Genomic DNA, 24,361 nt, shown 5'->3' with positions numbered 1-24,361 from the left:
CACACACCTTGCCGCACACCCCAGGCACCGCCTTTGTGTGTGCTGCGCGGATCTTTCGCTGCCAGCGAAACACAGTACCCCGTAGTAGTGTATGTTTGCTCATCCACTCAGCTCATCCTCAGGTCGGTTGCGCGAGCGAAAGGCCGCGGCATCGGCATGGCGTTGTCCTTTTCCGTGAAAGTGGCGAAAGCGCCTGCGTCAGGGCAAGCGTACGACACATGGAACAGGCCAACCACCGTCGACGATTGAAGGCGTCGGATGCCGACGATGAGCAGTCAGCATTGACGTGGCGAAAAATAACGGGGCGTCACCGAAAAAAGGACCTTTTGCAAACTGGAGGACTGCTCCGATGACGATGATGATGATGATGATGACAGTGAGGATGAGCTTCTGCTGCAGAGGTCGTTGAGAAGGAAGAGGAGGTCATGGCGAAGTGTGCAACATATTGGCCCTGCCTTACATACACACACACACGCACAAAAAGGAATGGAAGGACAGCTCAAGGATGGTAAGGAGAGAATAAAAAAGGCTACCGACGACTCACCGGGACTCAGCCTGAAAAGGCCACAAAGATTCTAGTGCGTACCTTTCACTCGGCTGTGTGTGTGTGTGTGTAGTTGTGTACATAGAATGTCCTTTTCCACACCGTGGCAGCAGTTCGAGCAGTGAACCGACCCAGTCCCTTCGGTCTTCGGTCGGGTGTCCTTTTGCGCGTTGTGCCAGTGTGTGCGTGCTGAATGCGCTCTCGCTCTTTCTCTCTTATTTTCTCTCTGTCTCTCACTCTCTCTTTCTCCGTCTCCTTGCGCAGGCTGCAAAATGTCCTGACGAATGAGCGACACGGTTCGCGGCAGGCTGTGATTTACCGTGCAAGGGAGGGGAAAACGCTGGGCGCTTTCGAGGGGTTCGATCCGTTTACACTTTGCCGTCGCACCATCATCAACCGTCATCGTCGCCTACTTGCCGTTGTGAAGGGGAGGGGTCTAAAGAGGGCTGTTTTAGTTTTTGCAAGGGGCCCGGGCAGCAGGCTGGTTGCTATTCGTCCTTTTTTGCTTCGGTGTTTTGCTGGTGTATTGAATTTTTGGCTGCCAGGGGCTGCTGCTGCTGCTGCTGCTTGGTTGCTGAGGTTCTTCAGCCGTCTGTGAGCCGTCAGAACAGTCTCGACTGCCGAACCGGGTGGATCTGAAGCGTCCCTTGAGGTTGCTAAGCGAATCCGTTGCAAAGACGAGTTGCTCGTTGTGTGTCTTACGAACTAAAGACGCACTGAAAAGACGGTGCGTGTGCGTGTTTGTGTGCCTCTGTTTACATCATCAGAGGAAGTGTGAATTATAGGAAACAAAAACATGCGAGTGTGAATTATTCCCTTTTTGTTACAAGAACTCAATCAGAGCCAGTACGGGCATTATCAATTTCGCTCAAGAAACACTTATCCATTAATTCTTGTGCATATGTGTCTGTCTTTCTGTATGTGTGTGTGTGTGTGCTTCTGTGGATGTGATAAGACGCCTCATGTGGGTTGGCATAAATTAAGAGCGTAACTGAGGACCACTTGTGCGATCAATTGAATTAATTTCCTTAATTGAGTTTGCACAACTTCCGCTGGGCAAAGACTTCAAGCGAGCGTGTCAAGTGTGTGTGTGTATGTGTGTGAGAGCGTGTAAAACAATTGCCGTCAAGTGGGTTGCGCAAAGTAAGGCGTAAATTAAAAGCTTACTGTAATATGGGAAGACGCTAGCTAGCTGGAATGCTGGTACGTGGCTTGGAGTGAGTTAGTTACAGACGGCTAAGAGACAATTGCGAAGGAGGCTGCCATCGTTTGGTGTATTTGTGATAAGAGAGAGAGACACTTTGGAGCCGTAGTGTTTTGCTGGACGGAACGGAAGCGGTCGGGTCATACCAGCCAGCTAAATTCAATCGGTCAACGATCATCACAACATGGTTTATTTTGTACGTATGATTTTATGTGTGTATTGTAAAGATAAATGATGAATAGTCTTAGTTGCGAGAAGGGTAGAATCTATAAGGAGAATACAATTATTGAACTATGATTATGAATAATAGTATGAACTGTTGTAATAAGATGCACTAGAAATTGTATAAAAGGATAAAAAACGAGGATTGCAGGATAAATTCTCTGTTTTAGTAACTATAGGTACACCATTTTCATTTGTTAGCCTTATTAGCTTCAATTCCTGTCCTTTCTCAATTTGGGGCTGCACAAAAGCCATTTTTTTTGAAAATTTAAATACATAATTTTCTACTCGTTTCTTATTTACCTTTAGTAATTAGAATTGAGAATATGTACAATTTCAGTGTATTTTTATTGAAAAACGGTCATTATTGCAAACATTTGTTTGTCGAATTCTGTTAAATTTCTATCTTATTACTTTTTGAATATTCCTGTTGCTGTATTTATCGGAGCTTTGATGAATTTCAAATTGCTGAACAAACACTTTGAAAGACATATTGAATATTTGCTTTGATTACTCGACTAACTACCAGCAAAAAGGGAAATAAACTTTAAAACTTGAAGTAAATTCTAAATAAGATAAGATAACAAACAAAAACATATAAAAGGTTTAACGTATGCTCAAACCAAAAGTAAGTTGAAGCCAAGCTATGAATAAAAAAGTAAAACAGAAAGATAAATAAAATCTAAACAAAAGTAAGAAATAAGATGTAATAAATTCTACACAAACAAGATAATAATTCGGTTTTGGTAAAATCATTCTGTTTTTAAACAAAAAAAAAACAAACACGCAAAATAATACAAACTAAATGTATTTAGTGATTTTTGTTTGGAAAAACTAGCGCGTCAATATTGAATCAACAAAATCTATTCTCACATTAATTCAAAGGGCTTTAATTGTGCTCAATGATGGCTTTTAAAATTCAATCACCTATATATGCATGAGCGCGTTCCACACCTCAATGCTCAATGCAATGATTTAAAGGAATGTTCCCTTTGTTCCTTTAATCCGCTAAAAAAGTCTGCATGGTGGTGGACTGGGGATAATTGTTGAATTATGAAAGCTGAATTAGTGTGTGTTTTTGCAAAACAAACAAACAACAGCTGCAAAAGGTTGACCAATTTGAAGGGGTATCGATGGGTATTGTTTTCATCCAGGACACTGTTTGCCAAAACATAATTATTTCGGAGGGATTAAACAATGTAATGAGGCAAATCAGTGGGAATGGTATGAATTCCGATGGGCGTGTATGCATTGTTTTAAATTTAATTCAACCGCTGGACATTGCCGGCGGTTAAAAAAGGGAGGACACGCGTATAGGATTGTTCAATCAATCATCAATTTTTTGGGACGATATCATGCTGCGTATATTAACGATTTTCTGTACAAGATGAATGCTAACTTTTCTTCTGTTTTTCTCCTATTCCCTTCTACAGAGTCCCCGTGGCATGCAGGAACCGTGTAGCCCACCAGGAATACCGCTGACAGCGAAGAGTCCCACCATGGAAGGAGCCGTCCCGGACGCGGAGTCCGCCGCGGACAATGGGCCTAGTCCACATGGGCCCGTCACTACCACCATCACCACCACCACAACAACAGCCACCATCAGCCGGCCGGCCGCTAAAATTCAGCGACCGAGCGGCGGTGCCACACTCAAGTTCTCGATCGCCAACATTATGGGACAGGAGCATGAGGATGACGAGGAGGAAGATCGTGAAGAGGAACGGCATGATCGGGAGCATGAGGAAGAGGACGAAGAGGACGAGCTGGAGGACGATGTCGATGAGGACGATGAAGATGCGGTAGTGGATGTAGCGAGTGAGGATGAAACGATCGAGCTTTCGATGGTTTCACCGGGCAGTGGAAGTTCGATGCTGCGGAAGCGTCGCCACGACAGTCACGAAAAGTCGATGAGTCCGTTATCAGCCGCCGGCTCTAGTCCCTGCTACGAACCACCGACAACAGCGGCCAGCTCCGTTGCGGAAGCGTACGATTCCGCCTTCAAGAAGTATGTGCCCAACTCGATGCATCCGTTCGTGGCGAGCAACCGGCACCAGGAGTTGCTAAGTCAGTATCCGCTGCTGTACTACCCGGGACAGTTGATGTGTGCAGCGGCTCAGTATGCCGCCCTAACGCATCAGCAGCACCACCAGCAGCAGCATCACCATCACCATCATCATGCGGCGGCTGTGGCGGCTCTACACCCTTACGGAGCGCCCGGGCGGCTTCACAGTCCTACCCTATCGCCACCACCGACGGGTGCGAGCCTGCAGACGACGACCGTTGTGCAAAGTGCCAGCGTCCATGGTGCCCACGGTGCGATGAATGGACGCCATCTGCATGCGGGCGGTCATCATCAGCTACTGTCTGCGGCGGCTGCTGCGGCGGCTGCAGCTGCAGCGGCGGCTGCCACCGCCACCTCAGGCGGCAAAACAGGCTCGAAGCGTGCGAATCTGAACCACTCCACCAGCAGTACCTGCTCGTCACTAAGCTCCAGCGGTAGCTCGGTGGGTGGCTCCCCGGGCGGCAGTGGTCCCGATGGGTCGTTGAACAGTTCTTCCTCCTCATCGGCAGCCGCAGCAGCAGCGGCAGCCGCCGCAATGGCGGCTAAGCAGAAAACGTTCGCCTGTCCCGAGTGTGGTAAGGTGTTCAATGCGCACTACAACCTTACCCGCCACATGCCCGTCCATACCGGTGCACGGCCATTTATTTGTAAAATCTGTGGCAAGGGTTTCCGGCAGGCGTCGACGCTCTGCCGGCACAAGATCATCCACACCTCGGAGAAGCCGCACAAGTGTCAGACATGCGGGAAGGCGTTCAATCGCTCCTCGACGCTGAACACGCACACGCGCATCCACGCGGGGTACAAGCCGTACATTTGTGAGTACTGTGGCAAGGGGTTCCATCAGAAAGGCAACTACAAGAACCACAAGCTCACGCACAGTGGCGATAAGGCGTACAAGTGTACGATCTGCAACAAGGCGTTCCATCAGATCTACAACCTTACGTTTCACATGCACACGCACAACGACAAGAAGCCGTTCACGTGTAAGATCTGTGCGAAGGGGTTCTGTCGGAACTTCGATCTGAAGAAGCATATGCGCAAGCTGCACGATGTTAGTATGGGCGGAGGGCACAAGCGATCGAGAAGCTGTGGTACGCCTCAGCAGCATCATCACCATCATCATCATCGGGGTTCACCGCTTACGGCACGATCGCCAGTACATCAGCACGCTTCCTTGCCAGCCCCACCGGCACCCCCGGTGACGTCCGCATCTGCCCCTCCGATGATGTCGAGCCCTCCGAGCGGAACCGGATCACCTCCGGCACACCTTCATCCTGCTCAGCAACCTCCACCGCAACAACAACAACCGCCGCATCATCTGCACCATCCACTGCATCTGCACGCGTCCGCACTGTCTCACGTTGGCCCTCCACACGGTCACGTTGGCCCTTCGGAGCTACAGTCCCGCACATCGCCCGTATCCTGGTCGAGTGCATCCTCCCTAGCCGCCCTCCATCATACAGCCGTAGCGGCGGCTGCTATGCGCAACGGAGGCATGGACTACAGCAGTCCCTTTCTCATGCCAAGCGGACGGCACCATCAACGGTTGGCAGCGGCAGCTGCCGTCACCGACAGTCCGTTCATCGGCAAGGTGTTCTGACAGAAGTACTACCAGCAGGCGGGCATGAGCTTCGGTGGGCTGTCACCCGTGGCAGTGGCAGCACAAGGTAGTAACGCAACGACGGCGGCCATCACTGTAACGGCGGTTGCTTCGGCGGTCTCACCGTAAGAGGGCGCTCACCCACTCACGCGCTTCTCCTTGTGGCGAAGCGCGCTTTGAGTCGGAGTGGTTGCTTTGATGGTGCTGCTCGGTGTAGTAGAATTAGAGTAGATGAAGTGTGTGCAATAGGTCTGTGTGTGTGACAAACGCCAGCGTGATTTGAAGGTAGCAAACAAAAAAACAGATTCTAGGAAGAATAGGGAAGTTCGATTAAAGCAGCGCTTTGCCCCGTTCCCAGTTAAAATGCGTCGTACCTAGGCAGAAAGGGTTGGAAGCAAATGAATGATTTTGTGTGTTTTTAGTGGGTAAGCAGGTGAGAGGAAACAACGTCATCGTCATCATAATGCCGCGTTAGGAATTTAAGCTCTGTAGTTGTAGTGGGGTGGACATATGTTCTTGTTAGGGTTTGGGACACGATCGCAGGATCGATTAGAAAGAGGCTATCAATCTGAGGATTTACGAGGGTAAATTAATGGAATTAATACGTTGATCGATATTATTAATATTTAAGTACATATACACACACATACGCGTGTAAATGAAGTGAGCTAAATAAATCATTCGCATCGGAAAGGGATGTATGGAAGTATGGAAAAATAACATAAATACATTTATTGATTGATATTTACTTGTGTACTGGTATTGAGAAATTATTGATGTTGTTCTGTGTGTTTTTGCTCTGTTTATCCCATGATTGTACCCTTATATAGGTACTGTTCGTATAAAGATTCTACCTTGTTAGTGGTATTTTGTCATTTATGGTTTTATTGTTTTATGATTTATTATTATTTTTTTATCTAGTTTTACTTTTTCAACGCTTATTCTAGTTTTTTTATGCTTTGAACTTGGGGTTTATTCTACATTTTAGAGTTTTTATTCAAAGTTTAGTATAATGTAGATTTTTTGGTGTTATTTTAGCTGCTATCTGGTACTTTACAGTATGTGTAATTTAATTTATTTTTTAGTTTATATGTCTTCAAAGATTCTTATATTATTATCTCAATCGGTTGCTTAAAACCATTTTTTTAATTAAATACATAGCTCTGTCAATAAATTTAACATTTTATTGTAATATCCCAATTCCAGATAATCAGAAGTTTATGATTTTGTGCTTTTTGCTTATTGTTTTGTACAATTATTATAATTAAGTTACTTAGCAGTGGATGTATGATGCATGTATGTTTGTATGTATGTATGATGGATGTATGATGTATGTTTTAGTCATGTCTACTTTATGAAACATATTGATCTTTTCTAATCTTCTAGAATTGTTGTCTAAACATTCGATTGTTAGCTATATGATTATATAAATAAGCATTTAATCAAATTCAAAGCATAAACCCCTTCAAAAACAAATTGACTTTTCGTGGAACATTCGACGCGGTGAGCTCCAAATCCAATGTCCATAAAAAAGGAAACCCCATTTCCCCCTCTTAACGACTCAATAAACCATGTATTCGCCATGATTGCGTTTGCTGGAATGTTTGCAATTTAATACGCGAACAAACCAATAAATCACAATCGATCAACGGGTTCGGAATAACAATCAACAATACACACACTAGCACACATTTATGATGCACGACCGTATGAAATATTTGTTTGTCAATAAGCATTTCTCTCCTGCCCCCTCCCCGGGGGAAAGGTGGAGAACGAGCTCCCGTTTGGTGCCTTTGGAAAGCTCGCACAAAACTTCAATTACAATGCAATATCCAGCAGTCATGCAACCTTACCAGTAAAAGGAATGGAACGCAAGCGGGCGAAAGCAGCATGGCAGCTTACATTTGTTACAACCACATTCCAATCGGGTTCAATTGGTTGTTCCCAGAAGAAACAACAACCTTCGGTTCAACATTCTGGTGCTCGAACGGAGGTTGCAACACTGAAATCGGATTACCGCCTCCTGCGCTCACGCTGATGCAGCTGACCATAGGCCGGAAGGAGGTACTACTGTTCGTAGCGAAAGGAAACAAAATGGATACCATCATTTGTGGCAATGGGCGGTTGTTTGCTGGACAAGGGATGCAACCGGGCTTGCTTTGTTTCGTTGCGAGGGACACAAAAATCGTACGTAATTGGTGCGATTTCGGTACTTTTGACGTAATCTTACAGGGTGTGTGTGTGTGTTGGAGGTTTGCTCGAATGGATAGGAGATTACCATGGGATAAAGTGCCTGTGTGGAAGAAAATTCTTTGAAAAATTCGAAAATTTGGTATGTGATTGTTTTTGCAGGAAGGTTCGCTCTCGGTTTTATGTACTGCAGTTCGGGAAGGGATAATCTTTGTATTGTAAATTACCTTTCACTGTTCCATGTGAATGTACGTTGAATGCATGTGAACATGTTATACAATGTATTTTTATGGCAGATCATCAGACTTTATTGGGAAGCTTACTAACAGTTTTTTAATATATTTTAGGTGTTATTTGCTACTTTATACAACTATAAAACTATTATTTACAATTATTGATATGCGATCTTTGATTGATCTGTGGTTAAGTTTTCATTCAATACCATTTGACTTTTAGTATGTCACAATACTTATTGTGATAAGATTGATTGATTTATTCTGATTTTTTATTGTTTTATTTTTTTTGTTATTTATTCCATATTTTGTTTCTAGGTTCTATTTGTATTTGATATATTTCAGCTTACAACCAATGAAAGTTAGTTTTTTATTTATTTAATTAATGTAATTTATTTAATTTTTAAGCTTTCTCAGCATGTTTAATGATGATTGTTGTAGTTTACTCAAAAAATATAGTTTAAAAATACCTAAAAGTATGAAACGTTTGATGTTAGAGGCTAATACTATCTAATACAGCGAAATCTCTCCCCGTCCCGTCATATTCCATACATTTTATATCTCTTCAAGGCGAATATTCTGTAAGCTGCATATGCGATTTGGCTGCCAAAATTCTTTAAGATGAATGATAGCTCACAACAATATTTATTTGTATATTTATCAAAGGATGCCATGCTTTTCTCGTAGCTTCTTAGATACTTCGTAGCAACACCTTCATTAGTTTTCCTCAATATGAATATCTCTATAAGCTGACGATCGCTTGAAGATTCACCTTAGAGAGATTTCACAGTAGTTAGTACTTAGAAGCTAATTAGACAACATTATTTTTATTGTTAAAATGTAATGTTTAGTAACTTTGCTTTAGTTTCATTTTATGTTTTTATTTTCACCATAAAGTTGATGTTTCATGTAGTCATCTAGGAAACTATCCTAAAATTATCAAGCAACGGTTCCGATTGCCAGCCATTCCTTGGCATCGGACCAAAAATCGTCCAATTCCGGTTGTAATCCAACTAAATCCTAAGTCGGCTTGTTTACTATTGACCCGTTTTGCTACCGTGCTTCGAGCATGATCCCGTTTTTTGGTGTCCAAACAAAGCCACACGATATATGACAGCGACATACTTCTAGTGCAAACAAGCAAGCACACTCCATTCCCAGATCCCTTCATTCCTTTGTGTGTACATGCGTTTTGAGCTTTCCTTTTTTTGGCTAAAGAATAGTTCTCCAGAGCTTCGGAAAACGGTCGTTCAGGTGCGGGATACGAGATTTACGGGATGACCGACAAAGGACTATGGCAAACAGAGAAACACACACACACACATGCATGCATGTCCCGCAAACGGTTGGCTGGTTCCGTAAATTGGTGTTGTGATTGTTTTATGTGATCTTAATCTGGCCACCGCACAATGGTTAAGATCATTAGAGGCTATTAGCAAAGCCGGCAAAATTATCTCAAAATATTTGCACAAAACACCCGAACACCGGACATATCCGACCGGGCTGGAGCCACGCTTGACCGGTAACACCGGTAAGATGGTTGGTGCGTTCCGGGATCATTTGTAGTGTCCATTCGTTCATTGTTTGTAGTTTGTTGTCGTGGTCGTGGAAACACCGCTGCCTGCTTGTGACCGTGTAAGGAATAGAGAAGATGAAAACGAACCGCATACGGGACAGGATATCCTGCAGCAAGAAGCTAACCGCCGCCGGGAGGATGATCTGTGTCCGGGTGATCATCAGCGATCTTCTCCGGTTTTCGTGGAAGGACGTTTTTTCACAGCTTTGGTGCGGTTTTTTGTCTTCTTGTGGAACAGGGAAATTGTTGTTCCGGAATGGTTTTTGGTAAGTAAGTAAGCAAGCAACATGTTTGCCGTTCGTTAATTGTTTGATTGTTATCATATCTTTATATCCGCGAAGGTAGTGGTGAGAGAGATTTAACGAACGAAGCGTGAAATGTAGTGCAATGTGTTGTTTGCTTGTCGGAAGCTGTGCTGAGGATTTGAGGAAAAGTATAGCAGGACAATCAAAGGTTTTTAGAAAAAAAAATAATGAAAGGTTTTTAGGGTTTTAAAAAAATCTTAGACAACGAAGAACAGTAGCTAACACAATTTAATCGATCAGAATGAAGATAACGTTTGCAACTTGTTTCATAAATAAACTCTAATCTTCTGACGAATATTGAATAATTTTAGTAATTTTATCCAAATGTACTCCTTTAAATAGACCTTTAATGGACTAGTTTCGAATTTTATGTTATAATTAACGCAATGAGCAATTCGTTTTACTTTCTGAATAATTATTACATCGTTAATAACTATTTCTGGGTTTGTCGTACGTTTATTTCAAATGCTTAGCTAACAGCGCCATCTAGTGCCAATCAAGCCGTACTATTGCAGCTGATGTTTGGATTACTGAGTAGGCCATCTAAGTACGATGGACACTAGAAAGATCACCATTTCGCCTGTGCTCCTTTGATTGTGACCAGACAAATTTGACGTAACAAATGTGTTTTTATGTGGAAATGTTTATACCGAATTAGAAGGGATACCACTAGTATCTGAATTGAATTTACTATTTTCTAATTATGAATTAACTTTCGTGCACTGCTTGTTAATTTATTAAAAGTCAATAAATTTTGTTAATTTATTTTACAAATAAATCAAAGACTTTGGCTCATGGTATGCTAAATGTTTGCAGAATGTGCCACTGAGGCCATGTGGCTTAAATTGTTTGATGTAACTTTATCTTTATACCAAAAATAATCCAATAATAGTTATTTTGACTGGCGATTGTAAATGTAATAACGAAAATTTTCTTTTTTATCATAAATACAGACATTAAGAACGCCAAAAATCATGCATTAGTATAGATTGAATTCCATACAGTTTTGTAGATAATTCGAGAAAGAATCTACTGGATGAATGGATAAGTAACTAATACGGTCATTCTGGGTGAATATTACTTGTTGTTTGAAGATAAAATTAGTTTGTTTTTAAAGAATATATATTTAGTATGAGTAGAGTTAATTTGCCGGTATATATTTAAATTGCTCATTATTCACTAAAAGTATAATTTTTTAAGCAAAAGACAATTGAAAATACTTCAAGTAATTGTTAAAGTTTTAATATTCACATCTGATGATAACTATTTTATAGATAATAAATTATATCTAAAATGATCATGAAATCAATGTCCTAAAGTTTGAAATTTAATAAACGCAGTTGCATCAATAATTTCGATCCTTAACAACTAGCTAACGAGATACCGTTCAATCCAATTTATCCTTTTAGAAACGAAACTGTATTCAATACACCCTCCACATCCATCCTCACGGGGGGGGGGGGGGGGATAAAAATGTATAAACCATGTCGCCTTTTCACACCCGTGCAAACGATCCGTACACGTATTTTTATACTCACGCGCACATTTTTTAATTGCCACGTGCACCGGTTCACAGGTGCAATTATTAATCCAGCTACCCACAGCGCATCGTGCAGATAGCATTGGACCGAGGAAAACACACAGTTTTTTTTAACTGTCACCCAGTTTACCCTTCGTTTCACGGGGTTGGGGAAGCTACGGATTGTTAGAGCATTATAAACGCCCGACCGGATCCGGTGCTCACCTGGGCCGCACGGCATAATGCGGCATTAATTTCATCTTCCGCAAAGCGACGACAGATCAACAGCAACGTCCCGCAAACACTGGATTCGATTGAAAATAATTGAAATATTTCACACCTACTATCGTGTGCGCTCAGCAGCACCACCGAGGGCTTTCCTTTCACTCCGTTTTCCCGAACGGCCACGGGTTGATTCCTTGTGCACAAATTTCCCTCGTCAAAGGAGATGGGTGGGGTAGGGGGGGAGGGTGGGGTGAACATTTACGGAATTACATCGCACGGTTCAACACCACCGGTGAATGGGCGGATTATATGGACGAAATGCGCTCATTCCTTTGCCGGGGGTTGCTCCGAGGGATGTATGCGGCACGGCAGGATCGATGGTGGAAGGATCTTGCAACATTCATGGCAGCTTACGCGCCCATTGTTCACTTCACTTCGATGACGACGACGACGACGACGATGACGACAACGGTACTGCGTGCAGTGCAGCGTGGACATTGAAACTCGCACCCTCCCCGGTGCGGTGTCGAAAGGCCGGTAAGTAGTATGTCCAATTTCCGAAACGATTTAGATGTGTGCGAGGCGTACTATCTCCTGCTTGTGCTGGACGGCTTGGTTGCCAGGTGGACCGATTTCCGGCCGAGGTTGAGGTCGTCGTCGTAGAGACAATACATCGTGCATCGTGCAGAAGTTCCCAGGGATTGCCGGCAAAGTACAAAGGACAAACGGGGATGCTCGGTTGGGTGGGATGCGAACGTTGTCACCCGATCGGGTGAGGCGAGAATTGACAAAGGTTGCGTTTAATTGGAATCATATGCGCTCTTGCACCAATTCAACCGCGTAGCTAGGTGGAGGTGGACATGGACAAGGAGTGGCAGCGAAGCAGTGTTCCGAAATTCGTCGTGGAAGGTGTGGGATTGTAAAGACGTAGTTTGAAAATGTTTGTGAATTTAACAAGAAACGAATAAGCCTAGCAAATGGTTTGGTAGAAGTAGCATCGAATTCATTCTATCACGAGTGGGCAGACTTTGGCAGGACTTCAATTTAGCCTTTAATCTATGAGAGCATCTATTATTCTTTCCATACAAATTATAAGTCTATTCTCAGTAAAATACCTTTAATTTGTAATTAAACTTCCAATGTCACCACAATAGTGTTCATTACTGACTATTTTAGAAATGGCGATTGTCTGGCTTTCAGTGGACCTAATAATACATTTTCCAGGAATGATTTAACTATCAGCCCAATCTTTAGCAGGAGCATTGTTAAAAAGAATCCCCATCGATGTGTAAAGACAGTATCGTGATACAGAGTTTATACCAACTGTCCAACTGCAAATATGAGGTATCTGGTTTTAGAGTGACGGTCCATGTACAATATATGTAATATTTGTAATATTTGAAAAAACATGTTAAGCTTCATCTTGAAGCAGTTAAACCCTATTTGAACTATTCTGATCGTGTGCTGAATGTCATCCAAACTACCCATTATAGACCAAATGAAGTAACATTTGAACAATTATGCGATCAACAATTATGCGACCAAGATTTTTGCGATCATGAATTTTGCGACCAAGAATTCTGCGACCAAGATTTTTGCGACCAAGATTTTTGCGACCAAGAATTTGGCGATCAATATTTTTGCGATCATGAATTTTGCGACCAAGATTTTTGCGACCACGAATTTTGTGACCAAGATTTTTGCGACCAAGACTTTTGCGACCAAGAATTCTGCGACCAAGAAGTTTGCGACCAAGAACTTTGCGACCAAGAATTATGCAAACAAGGCATTTGGCTTTACTTTTTACTGCTTTGAACAGTCTTTGAATGTTCGGATGAAACCACCAAATGAATCCTTTTACAGTCTCGTGTCATTTCAGCGGTTAAACAAGCTACCTGGCCAGCAACACTTTGAACCACTTGCGTTTGATCACTAGCAAAACTTCAAACGCGACCTCTTCGCTATCACAACCGAGCAATCTCGTGTGCGTGTGTATGTGGGTAAGTACAACTTTCTTCAAAGACCACATGAAACGATGCCCTATCAGTTCCTCACGATCAAATTAAAGAAACACTGCTGCTCAGGTGCAACCAAACGTACGCATCGTACGTCCCGTGATCTCGGCCTTCAACAAAAAGCCGCAAAACTACACTACTCCCCCCTGATCGGTCCGAGATTTCATTTGATAATACTGTTTGACTTTTGTGGGGGGAAGGGGGGGGGGGTAGATTGGGTTCGCCACTGCATTTTTCGAGCGCCACATTTCGTGCGCTTTATTTGCACTCACTGACTCCCCCCGACGGGATGGCATTTTAAAAGTAGGAAGTTGGAGTTGTGGCAAGAGTGCTCACTCGCTCTAGAGAGATAAAAAAAACGACATCAGTTAAAAATGCTTGAGCGTAAAGATCAAAGTAAAATGCAAATACTAGCCGAAACCACTCAAACGCGCAGCTGACGGGGAAGAAGGGGAAGCGCAAACGCACGCAAAGGATGCGCGCTCGTCGTCGCTCGCCTATCTATCGCTCTCTCCGTTGGCGCAACTGAATGACACACACTCGAGCACCGCAGGACGTCCAGCGTGTGTTGGAGGGCGTGAGTGATGCCACTCACCAACCGAGTTTTGGAACGGTTGGAAGAAGGAGGGGGTAGGAAAATATGGAAATTTAAAAGCATCAGTTATTTTTCCAGCACACTTGGATCCACCGAGTGTTTGTGTGTGTGTGTTTGACTTCGGCGGAGTTCGGAGATGATTATGAGTATGATTATCGTTATTATTATTATTTTATGCACATCAAGAGGATATCGTTAGAAGGAAAAAAAACATTATTTTTATGCAACATATTGAGAGAATGGTGAAGAGTTTGGTTAAATAAACATCGCGCGCATACAGAGAAAAAAAGCATAAAGTGCAAACAATTCGTTAGCAGACCAACAAGTGCAACGGGTTGGCAACTGCAGAGCACAGATCATCGTCACCACAGCACACTGCGATGCGATGTTTACCAGCGAGTGCATCGCTGTTTCGGGTAGATGGCGGAAGCGATATTAATTACAATATACCACTTGCTTTGATGTCGATTGTTGTGTGCTTGCTAGCAGAGGAAGTTCCCCCCGTCAATGAGCCGTCAAAAACCTTCGGGATGTCCTCTCTGGGGTGGCAAATAATGATTGCTTCAGCTGTTGAATGTGATTTATGTGCCTTTTTTTACAGCTTCTGCGGTGCCGCAGTCTCATCCTCGCCAGATCATAATTTCCTTGTGCGATGGATGATTATGATCTGGGCGAGGATGTTCGATTCCGTTTCGATTCGAGTGCGCGGTGTTTGGCGGAGAGCGAAATCAAAGGCATGTAAAGTGGCGGCGGACGCTTGGTTCGTTAGTGCGTTTGCCGGGTGGCGCGAGATGGGACCCTCTGCAAGCACTCTGGGAAAAAAATCAAGTGTGCGTGATGAAGTTCTCCTACCTCCGGGAGTCCGGCAGCAGCTTCTTCAGTCGATAATCAATGGCAAACGAGGGAAGCAAAATTCTGAGGAAAATAGACTCACAACTCCCCAAGGAGGAAGGGGACCGCTTCTTCACGCCTCTCGGCCCTATTCTTTGTGTTTTTTGTTGTTGTTGTAGTTCTCGTTGTTGTTCTGTGCCATTCGCTATTTGCTTTTTTCATTTGTTCCCTCTTCCCTTTCGTTTGATGGCTAATCGAACGGTTTGATGGTGGTCATTGATGTCATGCTCAATGCAAGGTGGATGGAGCGAGGAACGCCGGGCTTCTCATCGATTTCTCTCGCGTGAATGATGATGAAAAAAAGGCACGATGGGTTGGTGTTCCTTTTCTATTACTATTATCATTATTTTCTGTTTGAAGTTGAAGGATTTGCAATGAAAGGTGATTAGTGTCTTGAGCAGTGGTTTCGAAGATGCACTGTGGATGGGTTTGCAGGATGATTCTTTCACGGGACTTTCACTAGCTGTTAGAGCAAAACATACGTCAATTAATAAAAATGAATTTAAATTCAATAAAAAATTTATCATGGATAAGGTAAGAAGGTAAGAAAGAACATTTTATAAGGTAGAACGATGTTTTGAAAATTTGCTATATGCATTGAATATGTTTAAACTGAAATCATATGTTATCACCCTTTTCAAATACAGTCCAAATCTCTATGAACTAATCAAGATGCTATGAAGTTTCCAAGAAACCAAGGGGAAACCCATAGCATCCTTTGACCAATATTGTTGTTAACTGTCACCCAAGATTTTATCTTACCGCACGGATCCATACAGTATAATTGCGCAGTCACACAAGAGGAAATATACAGCAAAGCGTCATTAGTATGACGCCTAACGACTTAAGAATTATACCTAATGGGTCGAAAATACAAGTTATGTAAAGTTATTTTAGCTATTTAACAGCGCTAAATGGTTTTCTTGGGGTCCAATAGCTCTTTATCCTGGTCACGGCACCAAATTATGCATAGCATAACAAATAACCTCAGATCCTCTTCGAGACCATATTCCTCATGGTAAATACAGGGTGTTCGAGATAAATTTGACAGTTTCTGAGGGAATAGGAAAGGAATTTTTATCAAATTTATGTTGAATATTAAAAAAAATAATTTCTACAAAGTTTAGCTTACCATGTTTGCCGCATTTTTTATTCGAAGTTCCCCCCCTCCGCGTCGATGGCCGCCTGCACCCGCTTCCGGAACCGCGCGCAAGCCCGGACAACCATGTCTCTGGGGATGGCCGCAAACACGGCCTTTATTCTGGCCACCAGCTCCGCTTTGGTATTGCAGGACGCCCTGTTGGTGTCCCGCTCAACTGTGCCCCACACAAAGTAATCCATAGGATTAAGGTCAGGGGAGCTGGGTGGCCAAACATCGGTGCTGGTGTATCGGTCGAAATTGGCAGTGAGCCATTGGCGTGTTTTCACGGCCGTATGGCATGGTGCAGAATCCTGCTGCCAAACGTACGGCCGCCCATTGGCCACCGTATTGTTTTTACGGTGTTCAGCGAACACATCGCCGCCTTCCGAATTTCGGCATTCGTATGGCCGGCACGAACCATCATAGCACACGTTACGCGCTTGTACAATTCGGACGGGTTCCACATATTTACGGAGCTAGACATTTTTTACACTTGTTTGCACAACTTTTAGCAATCGAATGACATCAATCATTTCGATACGTCAACTCAACCCTGAGATATAAACCCAATGGCCAGGTGTCAAATTTAACCCGCACACCCTGTATATTCTTAGGTTTTTATCCTTTTAAAATAACTCCTGTATTCTTGTATCAAAAACCAACTTTTGTCCATCTTTAATTCATTAAACAACTGCATTGTACATCCATTGACAAAAGATACTGCAAAACAAGTGAGCGCAAAAAGCTTCGATTCAATGAATTACTAAAAGATGGTTAAGTTTTGCGTAAGTAGGTACGCTGAATCAAACTCAGAATTAAGAAACAATCTTTCCATCCTCTCCTAAAACCAACCAACTTGCAGCTGAAAGTTCGTAACCGAACCTAATGTAATTAGCTTGCAAGTTAACTGGAAACGTTCAGTACCGTGTCAAAGGTCAGATGGTCCATGTTTTGGTTTACATCGGTCAACCAAAAAAAAAAACTCCCGATGAAAACAAAACCCCAAGCTCAACAGATTAATCTGTTGCCAAAACACTGTGCCACAAAACAGGACTTCTGAAGAAGGAGTCAATGTCGGCAGGCGTGCAGGGAAAACTTCTTCGGCGCGCAAGAGTAACACGATACTTCGGAAACTCTCCCACGCGCAAGATGGTGAAGGCGGCATAAAGAAGAAGAAGAAAGATGAAGGCCCTTTCTTCCTTTGCTTCTTCTGCTGGAGGGAACCACCTGAAGTTACAGCCACGGTTTTGGTCCAGCTCCAGGAGGTGTTTAGCGTCCCGGACACGATGCGCTTGATCGATGCAGCGCAACTTCCAAACAGGCTTGGCCACTGAACCGAAGCTAAATGCACGACAGGCCGGAATGCGAAAAAGGTTCGATCTTTCCTCTTTTTTTGTTTGCCGCGAGATCCCGTAACGAAAGGCGGATTATCCTTCATTGCGAAGGGATCTGTGTCCTCCCGTGCCTTTGAGCGGAACCGATTGGTACAGTTCGGTGAGGGAGGGAACGTTAATTCGAGGTTTTCTTTTTTTTTGTTGAACTGGCAAGCCAAAGAAACGCACAAATGCGCTGAAAGTTGTTGCTTTCACATTGTACTGTAATGTACAATTGCATCATTAGTCATTAGGATGGGAGGAAGAATGCTTTCTTTTGGAACAGCGTAAAAACGTAACAATCAAAAAACTGCATTGCTCGCAATGCAATTATTAACAAAACAAGACCTTCCAGACCAACTCCACTTGAGCTTTTCCATCCTGCGGATGGGTGAAAGGAACGGATTTGGCCAATGTATGTTTTGTTTGGTGGGTGGAAATACTGTTAAAAGCAAAAAAATGGCAAGATGCAACGGACTCGGACGGACTTCTAGGAAAAAGTCCTTCAATGTCCTTCAGAGAGTTTGGTTCTCTTCATCTGGAGTGGTTTGAGGATTTTTTTAGCTTGTGTAACTTTAAGCACACTGAAAAGCATCCCTCCCGAAGAGTGAGTTTAAAAATGAGGATTTGTTTTATCAGAAGAATTTTTCAAATAAATACAAATTACGTGCCTGAAAAGCTTTTCAAGGTATCGAAATTGTTAATAAAATTATTAACTGCAAATATTTGAAGGTGCAATTTAAAGCCACTTTTGCCCAACAACATGTTTCCACCGATATTAATATCGTACATCGGTCCATAGTGGGTAAATAGGATCCTCTACACACTCACAAACAGACACAAATACCAAGCCCATGAGCGTGCCGTGAAAATTCCGTGCCAAAATATGTGCCGGGAAAGCTTGTGGAAACAATCTGCCCCGAAAAGTCAACGACGACGACGACAACGACGACCAGCAGCTACACCACGCCCACGCGGAACGCAGATGATACATGGGTAAGGAGGGGGAATTTTCCAGATCCCCCCCCCCCCCTCCACCGATGTGCTCTTTCCTTTGCCTGGCTTCCATTTTCCTCAAATCAAAATCATCCAAAAAAAGGGAATAGAAAGAGAGAGAGAGCGCGTATAAGAGTGAGAGAAAGAGACACCTAGCGTGTGCTTCATAATTCATAAATCGCAACGCGGGTATGTCCTTGTCAGGTCCACCCACTCCCCTCTTCCGCCTTTTTGGCGAGGGGGAGAATAGTCGGGAAAATTATTAACCACCCAAACGCGGGCCCGAGCATTTTCCCGCTGGGAAGGAGCGGGAAAGAAACACAATCAAAGAGAGATAAAGAGAGTGAGAGAGCATACGAGAGCGATATGTAACGCTGGTAACGTTGGTTTGCCTTTGGAGTGCTTGGATTGATCGCAACAATTTCGTTTTTGACTTCTTTTCGGAGCGCAGCAGCAACATTTTGCGTATACTGCTGATGCGTATTTCTGCGGTGCTTATCGCGCTTTGGCGGGTGTATGTGTGTTTTCATTTTGCGTTGATTAATTGCTACTTGGCGGAAGTCGATGGTCGAGCCTGTCAGATTAAGACGGTGATTGCAATATAAACACTCCAAAAAATGGAATGTTGATGATTATGGATTAATTATTTAATGAACATTGCAGAGATAAGTATGGATTTATTATATTGAACATACACATCGAATATTTTCAAGCTAGCCTGGAGATGCTTATGCAGCCTTCATTTGTTATGAACTGTCTTTGCGAAATTTTAAGATTTAAAGCAACAATCAATGAAGTGTAAACCAAAAAATCAATAAAAATAAATAAATAAACAAATGCAAAAACATTCGCTTATTTAACCGTTCTAATGACGTGATTTTCTCGCCTCGAGACATGGAAAAGGCAGCAGGAGCAGAAATCATGTATTCAATATTAAATGAACCACATTTTTAACGCATCCTTTCTTCATACAGGCGTACAAATATTCATTTCGCTTCCGTTGCCACACACTAACGTCTCCTTTTTACCGTTAGTAGTAGTCTGTTTTAATTCCTTAGTGTTGCGGCGTAATGTTTTTGCCCCATCCTTTCCCTTTGCTTAATCTTGCTGCAATGGAGTGATGTTGTTGTTGTTGTTTTTTATTTTGTTATCAAACCCGCGACTGGGCCATCATACAAATGATGAATGTGTCTGTCTGCCTTTGCCACTGTGAATACGATTTTATTCCTCTTTTTTCGCAAGCACAAACGATTTTCCCTACCCCGAAGCAGTGCGTTATTGAAACAAACAGGAAAAACCCACCTCATTGATGGAATGTTGATCCGCTCATCCGCTTGCGGGAAGGCACGCGAGGAAGCGAGTGAGAAAGCGGGAGCTCATCACTTATACCACGCTTATCTAACAGTTACAAACACACACACACACAAACACACAAAAAAGCGAAACAAGCTGCCAGCTGCCACCGACCGGTACGGGATAATTCTGCAAAAACATACACACACAGAAATTCCACAGGCTGGGAAATGAAATGGGGGAAAAACTGGTCGCAGTAGCCGACGCCGCACCACCGCGTGGGGGGGGGGGGGGATGTATGTGTGTGTGTGTGTGTTTGTGTGCATCTTTATTATCCTCAACAACACAAACACACACACACACAGCATCAGGCAGTAGGCGACGGTAGAGGATTGTATTCAGGGGCGCCGTGGGGGACGCTTTTTTCTCGCCATTTTCACCTGCGCGATGGAGATTTTCACGCAAATGGGAGATCGGCAGCGGACATCGACTGCTCCGACTGGTGAAAGAAAAGCGTGTCCGCCCAACCGGTGTGAGAAGAAGAGGATGGAGGGGGGGGGGGATGTTTTCTTTTTGTGTACCGGTGCAATTATTTCCACTTTAGTATTCATTGCTTCAAATCCATCTCTGGTTCGTTTCGCGCCGGGTTTGGGGGGGACAAAAACGCCATGCCAGGTTTTGTGCACCCCTTTTTCTTCCTACATTTTGAAAGTATGAATGTCCCCAGGGGGGATGGGTGGGTGGTCTTTGTACCACGGCATAGCTCTGGGGCTCCTTCTTGTGCTGCTCCCCTGCTGCTGCTGCTTCGATGGGTCCCGCAAAGAACGCGAACGCTGCCGTGTAAATACGAATTTGTGAAAGTGTGCAAATTTGTGTGGCGATCATAAATATTAATAAGAAAATGATTGTTTCATTAGGGACGCCAGCCGGGCGCTAACGAATATTCGTGCGCGGGGTTTTGTTCGCACATCCCCGACCGTATCATGTGTGTTGCAATTATCCGAAGAGCAAAACTGCGAGATAATTGTGAAATTGTGTCCTGGTCGGCCCTTTGGCATGGGATTGGGCGGGATGTGGGTGTGCATAGGAGATATTGAAAGTGTGATACTCGGAAAAGCGATATTGATAAACAGACAAACACCCCGCACTGGATTGAAAGAATATGCTGTATTGGATGGGGATAGGTTTCAAGAGGTGTAAATACTGAACTGCACATTGCTGTATTGCATATTGATTCGTTTCTGTTGATGGAATGAATGCAGTGTGGAGAAGGGATCGCGTTTTTCCATAATAATGTTTACGCAAGACGGTTTAAGACACGTTGAACCTTGAGAGGTGTATGAATAAGACCTGCATTGATTGATATAAATTAATAATGACGTATCGTTGTCGAGTTTTTATTCATTTTTTTGTGTGAAAATGCAAACAAAATGTATCGAGAAAAGCAAACAAAAGCACGAGTAAAGTCGCATGAATTAAAATCGAGCAATACAGGGCTTTCCAACTCACTTTCGAATGTAAACATTGTTATTCACCACGTACAACATGTTAATCCACATGAATTTGATGTTTCATTTCCATCACAATAATTTTTAATTTCTGCAGCATGATTTTCAACACGACTCAAGCTGGATTGAGTTTGACAGTTCTTTGTGATGTGTTGAAATTCATGTGTAGAAGCTGAAATTTCATTTTGAAGCAAATACACCATTTGGCAGCTGTTGAAAAACATCTTAGAAGCGATGAATAATTATGTGCACATTCGAAAATGACTTGGAAAACCCTGTAAGAGCGTAAAACTTGATTTTGTATGCTATGAAACTTTATTTCAACGAGAAAGAAAATATCAGAAAATCAAAGAAAAAATAAATAACAATTAATGTGAAATAAGCATTTACAATAAATTTCAATGTGTATCAAGTGTTTGGAGCGCGTGTGGAGTTACTTTGAGCTTACAGAGCTACAATGAGCGAAAAGAGGTCGATAGACCGAGCTGTAGTGAGCGTCTGGGCTAATCTGAGCTACGGAGGTACATGGCGGTTACACCAGTAGATTGAGAGATGTAGATTGAGCGTGTGGAGTTGCTTTCGAGTTTACGGAGCTATATTGTGGGGATTGAACTGAAAATAGTTAGAATAGTTAGGAGCTACATGCATTTACAGTGCGTGAAACTACATGGAGGGTACAGCATAAAAGAACTTCGAAGAGCGCGTGGAGTTACATTGATCTTAGAGAGCTAGTTAGAGCTGGCAGAGCTACACCAAAACAAAAACAAAAACACGTCAACATTTCTGGCAATAGAACGTGTGTCCGCATGAATTCCTCAATATCAGATCTCATAACGTCTTGTCAAACATGTCTGTAGTTGTTTAAATGCACCATATTTGCAAAACAGATTCCCACTTAACGGATTATCACACAACTCATCCTACCCGATTCTTTGCCTTGGCCGACCATAACCAACGAGAAACCTTATTCCTTGTTTTTGCCACCGTACAGAAGAGATACATGCAAAACCATGCTCATCAAAACAGAGAAAGAAAGCGGCAAGTCGCATGCCTTATACGTAGATGCCCTCTTATCCTTAAGGGATCATCATGGTCCGAGTTATTGAAGGCGTCACTCCCTACCCCAGAAGGATGCAAGGAGCACACAAAAACGGCATTTGTGAACCGTTCGTGCTTCGTCCTCGCTGTCCTTTGAACCCTTAAGAGACCGAAGCCACGCGTTAATGAGTGGGTGGAGAATAGCATTAACAACATAATTAAGTCGAATTATCCTGCTGTGACCGATGATGCTACTGAATGCCCAAAGAAAATGGGAAGGAATTCCAAGCAAAAGAAATGCTGTTTTGTGTCTGTGTGTGTATTGTCGTGTTGGTGACCACAGGGATTAACAATATTTGCATTTGCCAATATATGAGGGCAAACAATCGAGGAAGTGGTATTGTTAATACAGGTTTTTTGTTTAAAAGGAAATCTCACTCAACTCAGGTCAGCAGGATCCCTGTGGTGCGTGTGGTACAATCGTCTGGAACTTGTTCTCACGCCAAAAGAAACCGCCTGAATCCTGAACCCAACGGAAGCTACTGCGCCAATCAATGGTTTGCTTGTTCCGGGCTGATTATCGCTTCGTGAAAATCATGTTTTGGCGTGTAATACATCCTATGGGACCTCCGATTCTGGTGGCTAATGAGAGAGAGAAAAAAAAAAGAGAGGATTAGGATTCAAGGTTGCAACCTGGTACTTTTGGAAGAAAATGGTGCGATTTAACATATTGTTGGACATACTTTTAACATGTAAGTTATTGCCTGGAAGCCCCGCAAATGTTCTCTTTCTACGACTTCCATTCCTAATTACAATGTCACACAAGCTAATAGTTGCACACTGTCGGGCACGCCGTCGTACAAACACAAAAGGACACGAGCCCATCCTTAGCGATTACAATCAAAAGTAAACATAGTATGCGCTGTCTAAGGTTTGACAGTTTTTTATCTTCTTGTGACTAGTTGTGACACACGTTCCCCACGCGTGTGTGTGTGTGTGTTTGCTCGCGGAAACCATCGAAATGATCTGGTGACAAAGTGTAACCGACCGACCAAAACGTTTTGGGACGGCGAAACCACATCAGCGGATGCATCGAATATCACCCCCTCGCCAGTGTTGAGTGCAACTGAAACTTGTCCTGTACCGGTTTCCTCAGGAGATTCTCCATGTTTCCCTCCCCGTGTAACCGCGATGACACAGGTAAGCTTTTCCGCAAACAATTTCACCCATGAGCGAGAATCATGAGCCGTGTGGCGTTCCGTGGCATGGCTTGGTGACATCAAATCCGCAACGCAAATAGTCAGTGCGTTTCGAAATGGTAAAATGCCGGGCCGAGCTCGATTGAGTGTCACTTTTCTTGGGCAACAATTAAACGCACATCGCTGCCAGACCAGCAAGAGCAGCAGCAAAATGGAGCACAATAGGCAAAAGAACTTCCGAGTCGAGTTTCGGGGCTCATGCGCGCGCGGTGGCCCATTCAAAGGCCAAAAGAGATACACAGACACTCACAAACATCAAAGCAAACAAACCAACAACAATTCCGGAATCGATCCACCGGGGGTAGAAGAGGAAACTTTGCTGCCCAGAGGCCACAGCGCACACTGAGATCTGGATGGTGGAAAAGGTTACTCTACAGTGTGCTCTTCCAACGCATCGCCTGCTGCGGGAGCAAAATGATGCCGCGGTAGCGCGCACCGGCAAATATTTGTCCAGGATAATTGATCTTTTTCGCTTTCATGCCGTGCTGCCTTATGTTCTGCCTGCTCTGTCTTCTGTATGTGTACATCCTGCGGGTGTGTGTGTTGCAGGAAATCGAATCGTTTTCCTCCGG

The 24,361-nt window shown here is 43.5% G+C and overlaps 1 protein-coding gene across 2 annotated transcripts in view; it reads left to right on the top strand.

The window, feature by feature from the left end:
- LOC1280253 (fez family zinc finger protein erm) overlaps window positions 1–6,340 on the top strand; it is a 35,075-nt gene extending 28,735 nt beyond the window's left edge. Inside the window, exons 1-2 of one of the 2 annotated variants that reach the window (XM_061658333.1) lie at window positions 832–1,944; window positions 3,404–6,340. In XM_061658333.1, coding sequence (XP_061514317.1) covers window positions 1,933–1,944; window positions 3,404–5,632 — 2,241 coding nt within the window. In that variant the 5' untranslated portion in view covers window positions 832–1,932 and the 3' untranslated portion in view covers window positions 5,633–6,340. Of the gene's footprint in view, window positions 1–831; window positions 1,945–3,403 lie in introns of those variants that run through there. The other variant, XM_061658332.1, reaches the window with a different exon arrangement.
- The last annotated feature ends 18,021 nt before the right edge of the window (window positions 6,341–24,361 follow it).

This window comes from Anopheles gambiae, chromosome 3, assembly GCF_943734735.2.
Source record: "Anopheles gambiae chromosome 3, idAnoGambNW_F1_1, whole genome shotgun sequence".
Classification (NCBI taxonomy): domain Eukaryota; kingdom Metazoa; phylum Arthropoda; class Insecta; order Diptera; family Culicidae; genus Anopheles; species Anopheles gambiae.
Note: the sequence above shows the minus strand (reverse complement) of the source record. Positions and strands in the feature narration are given on the sequence as shown.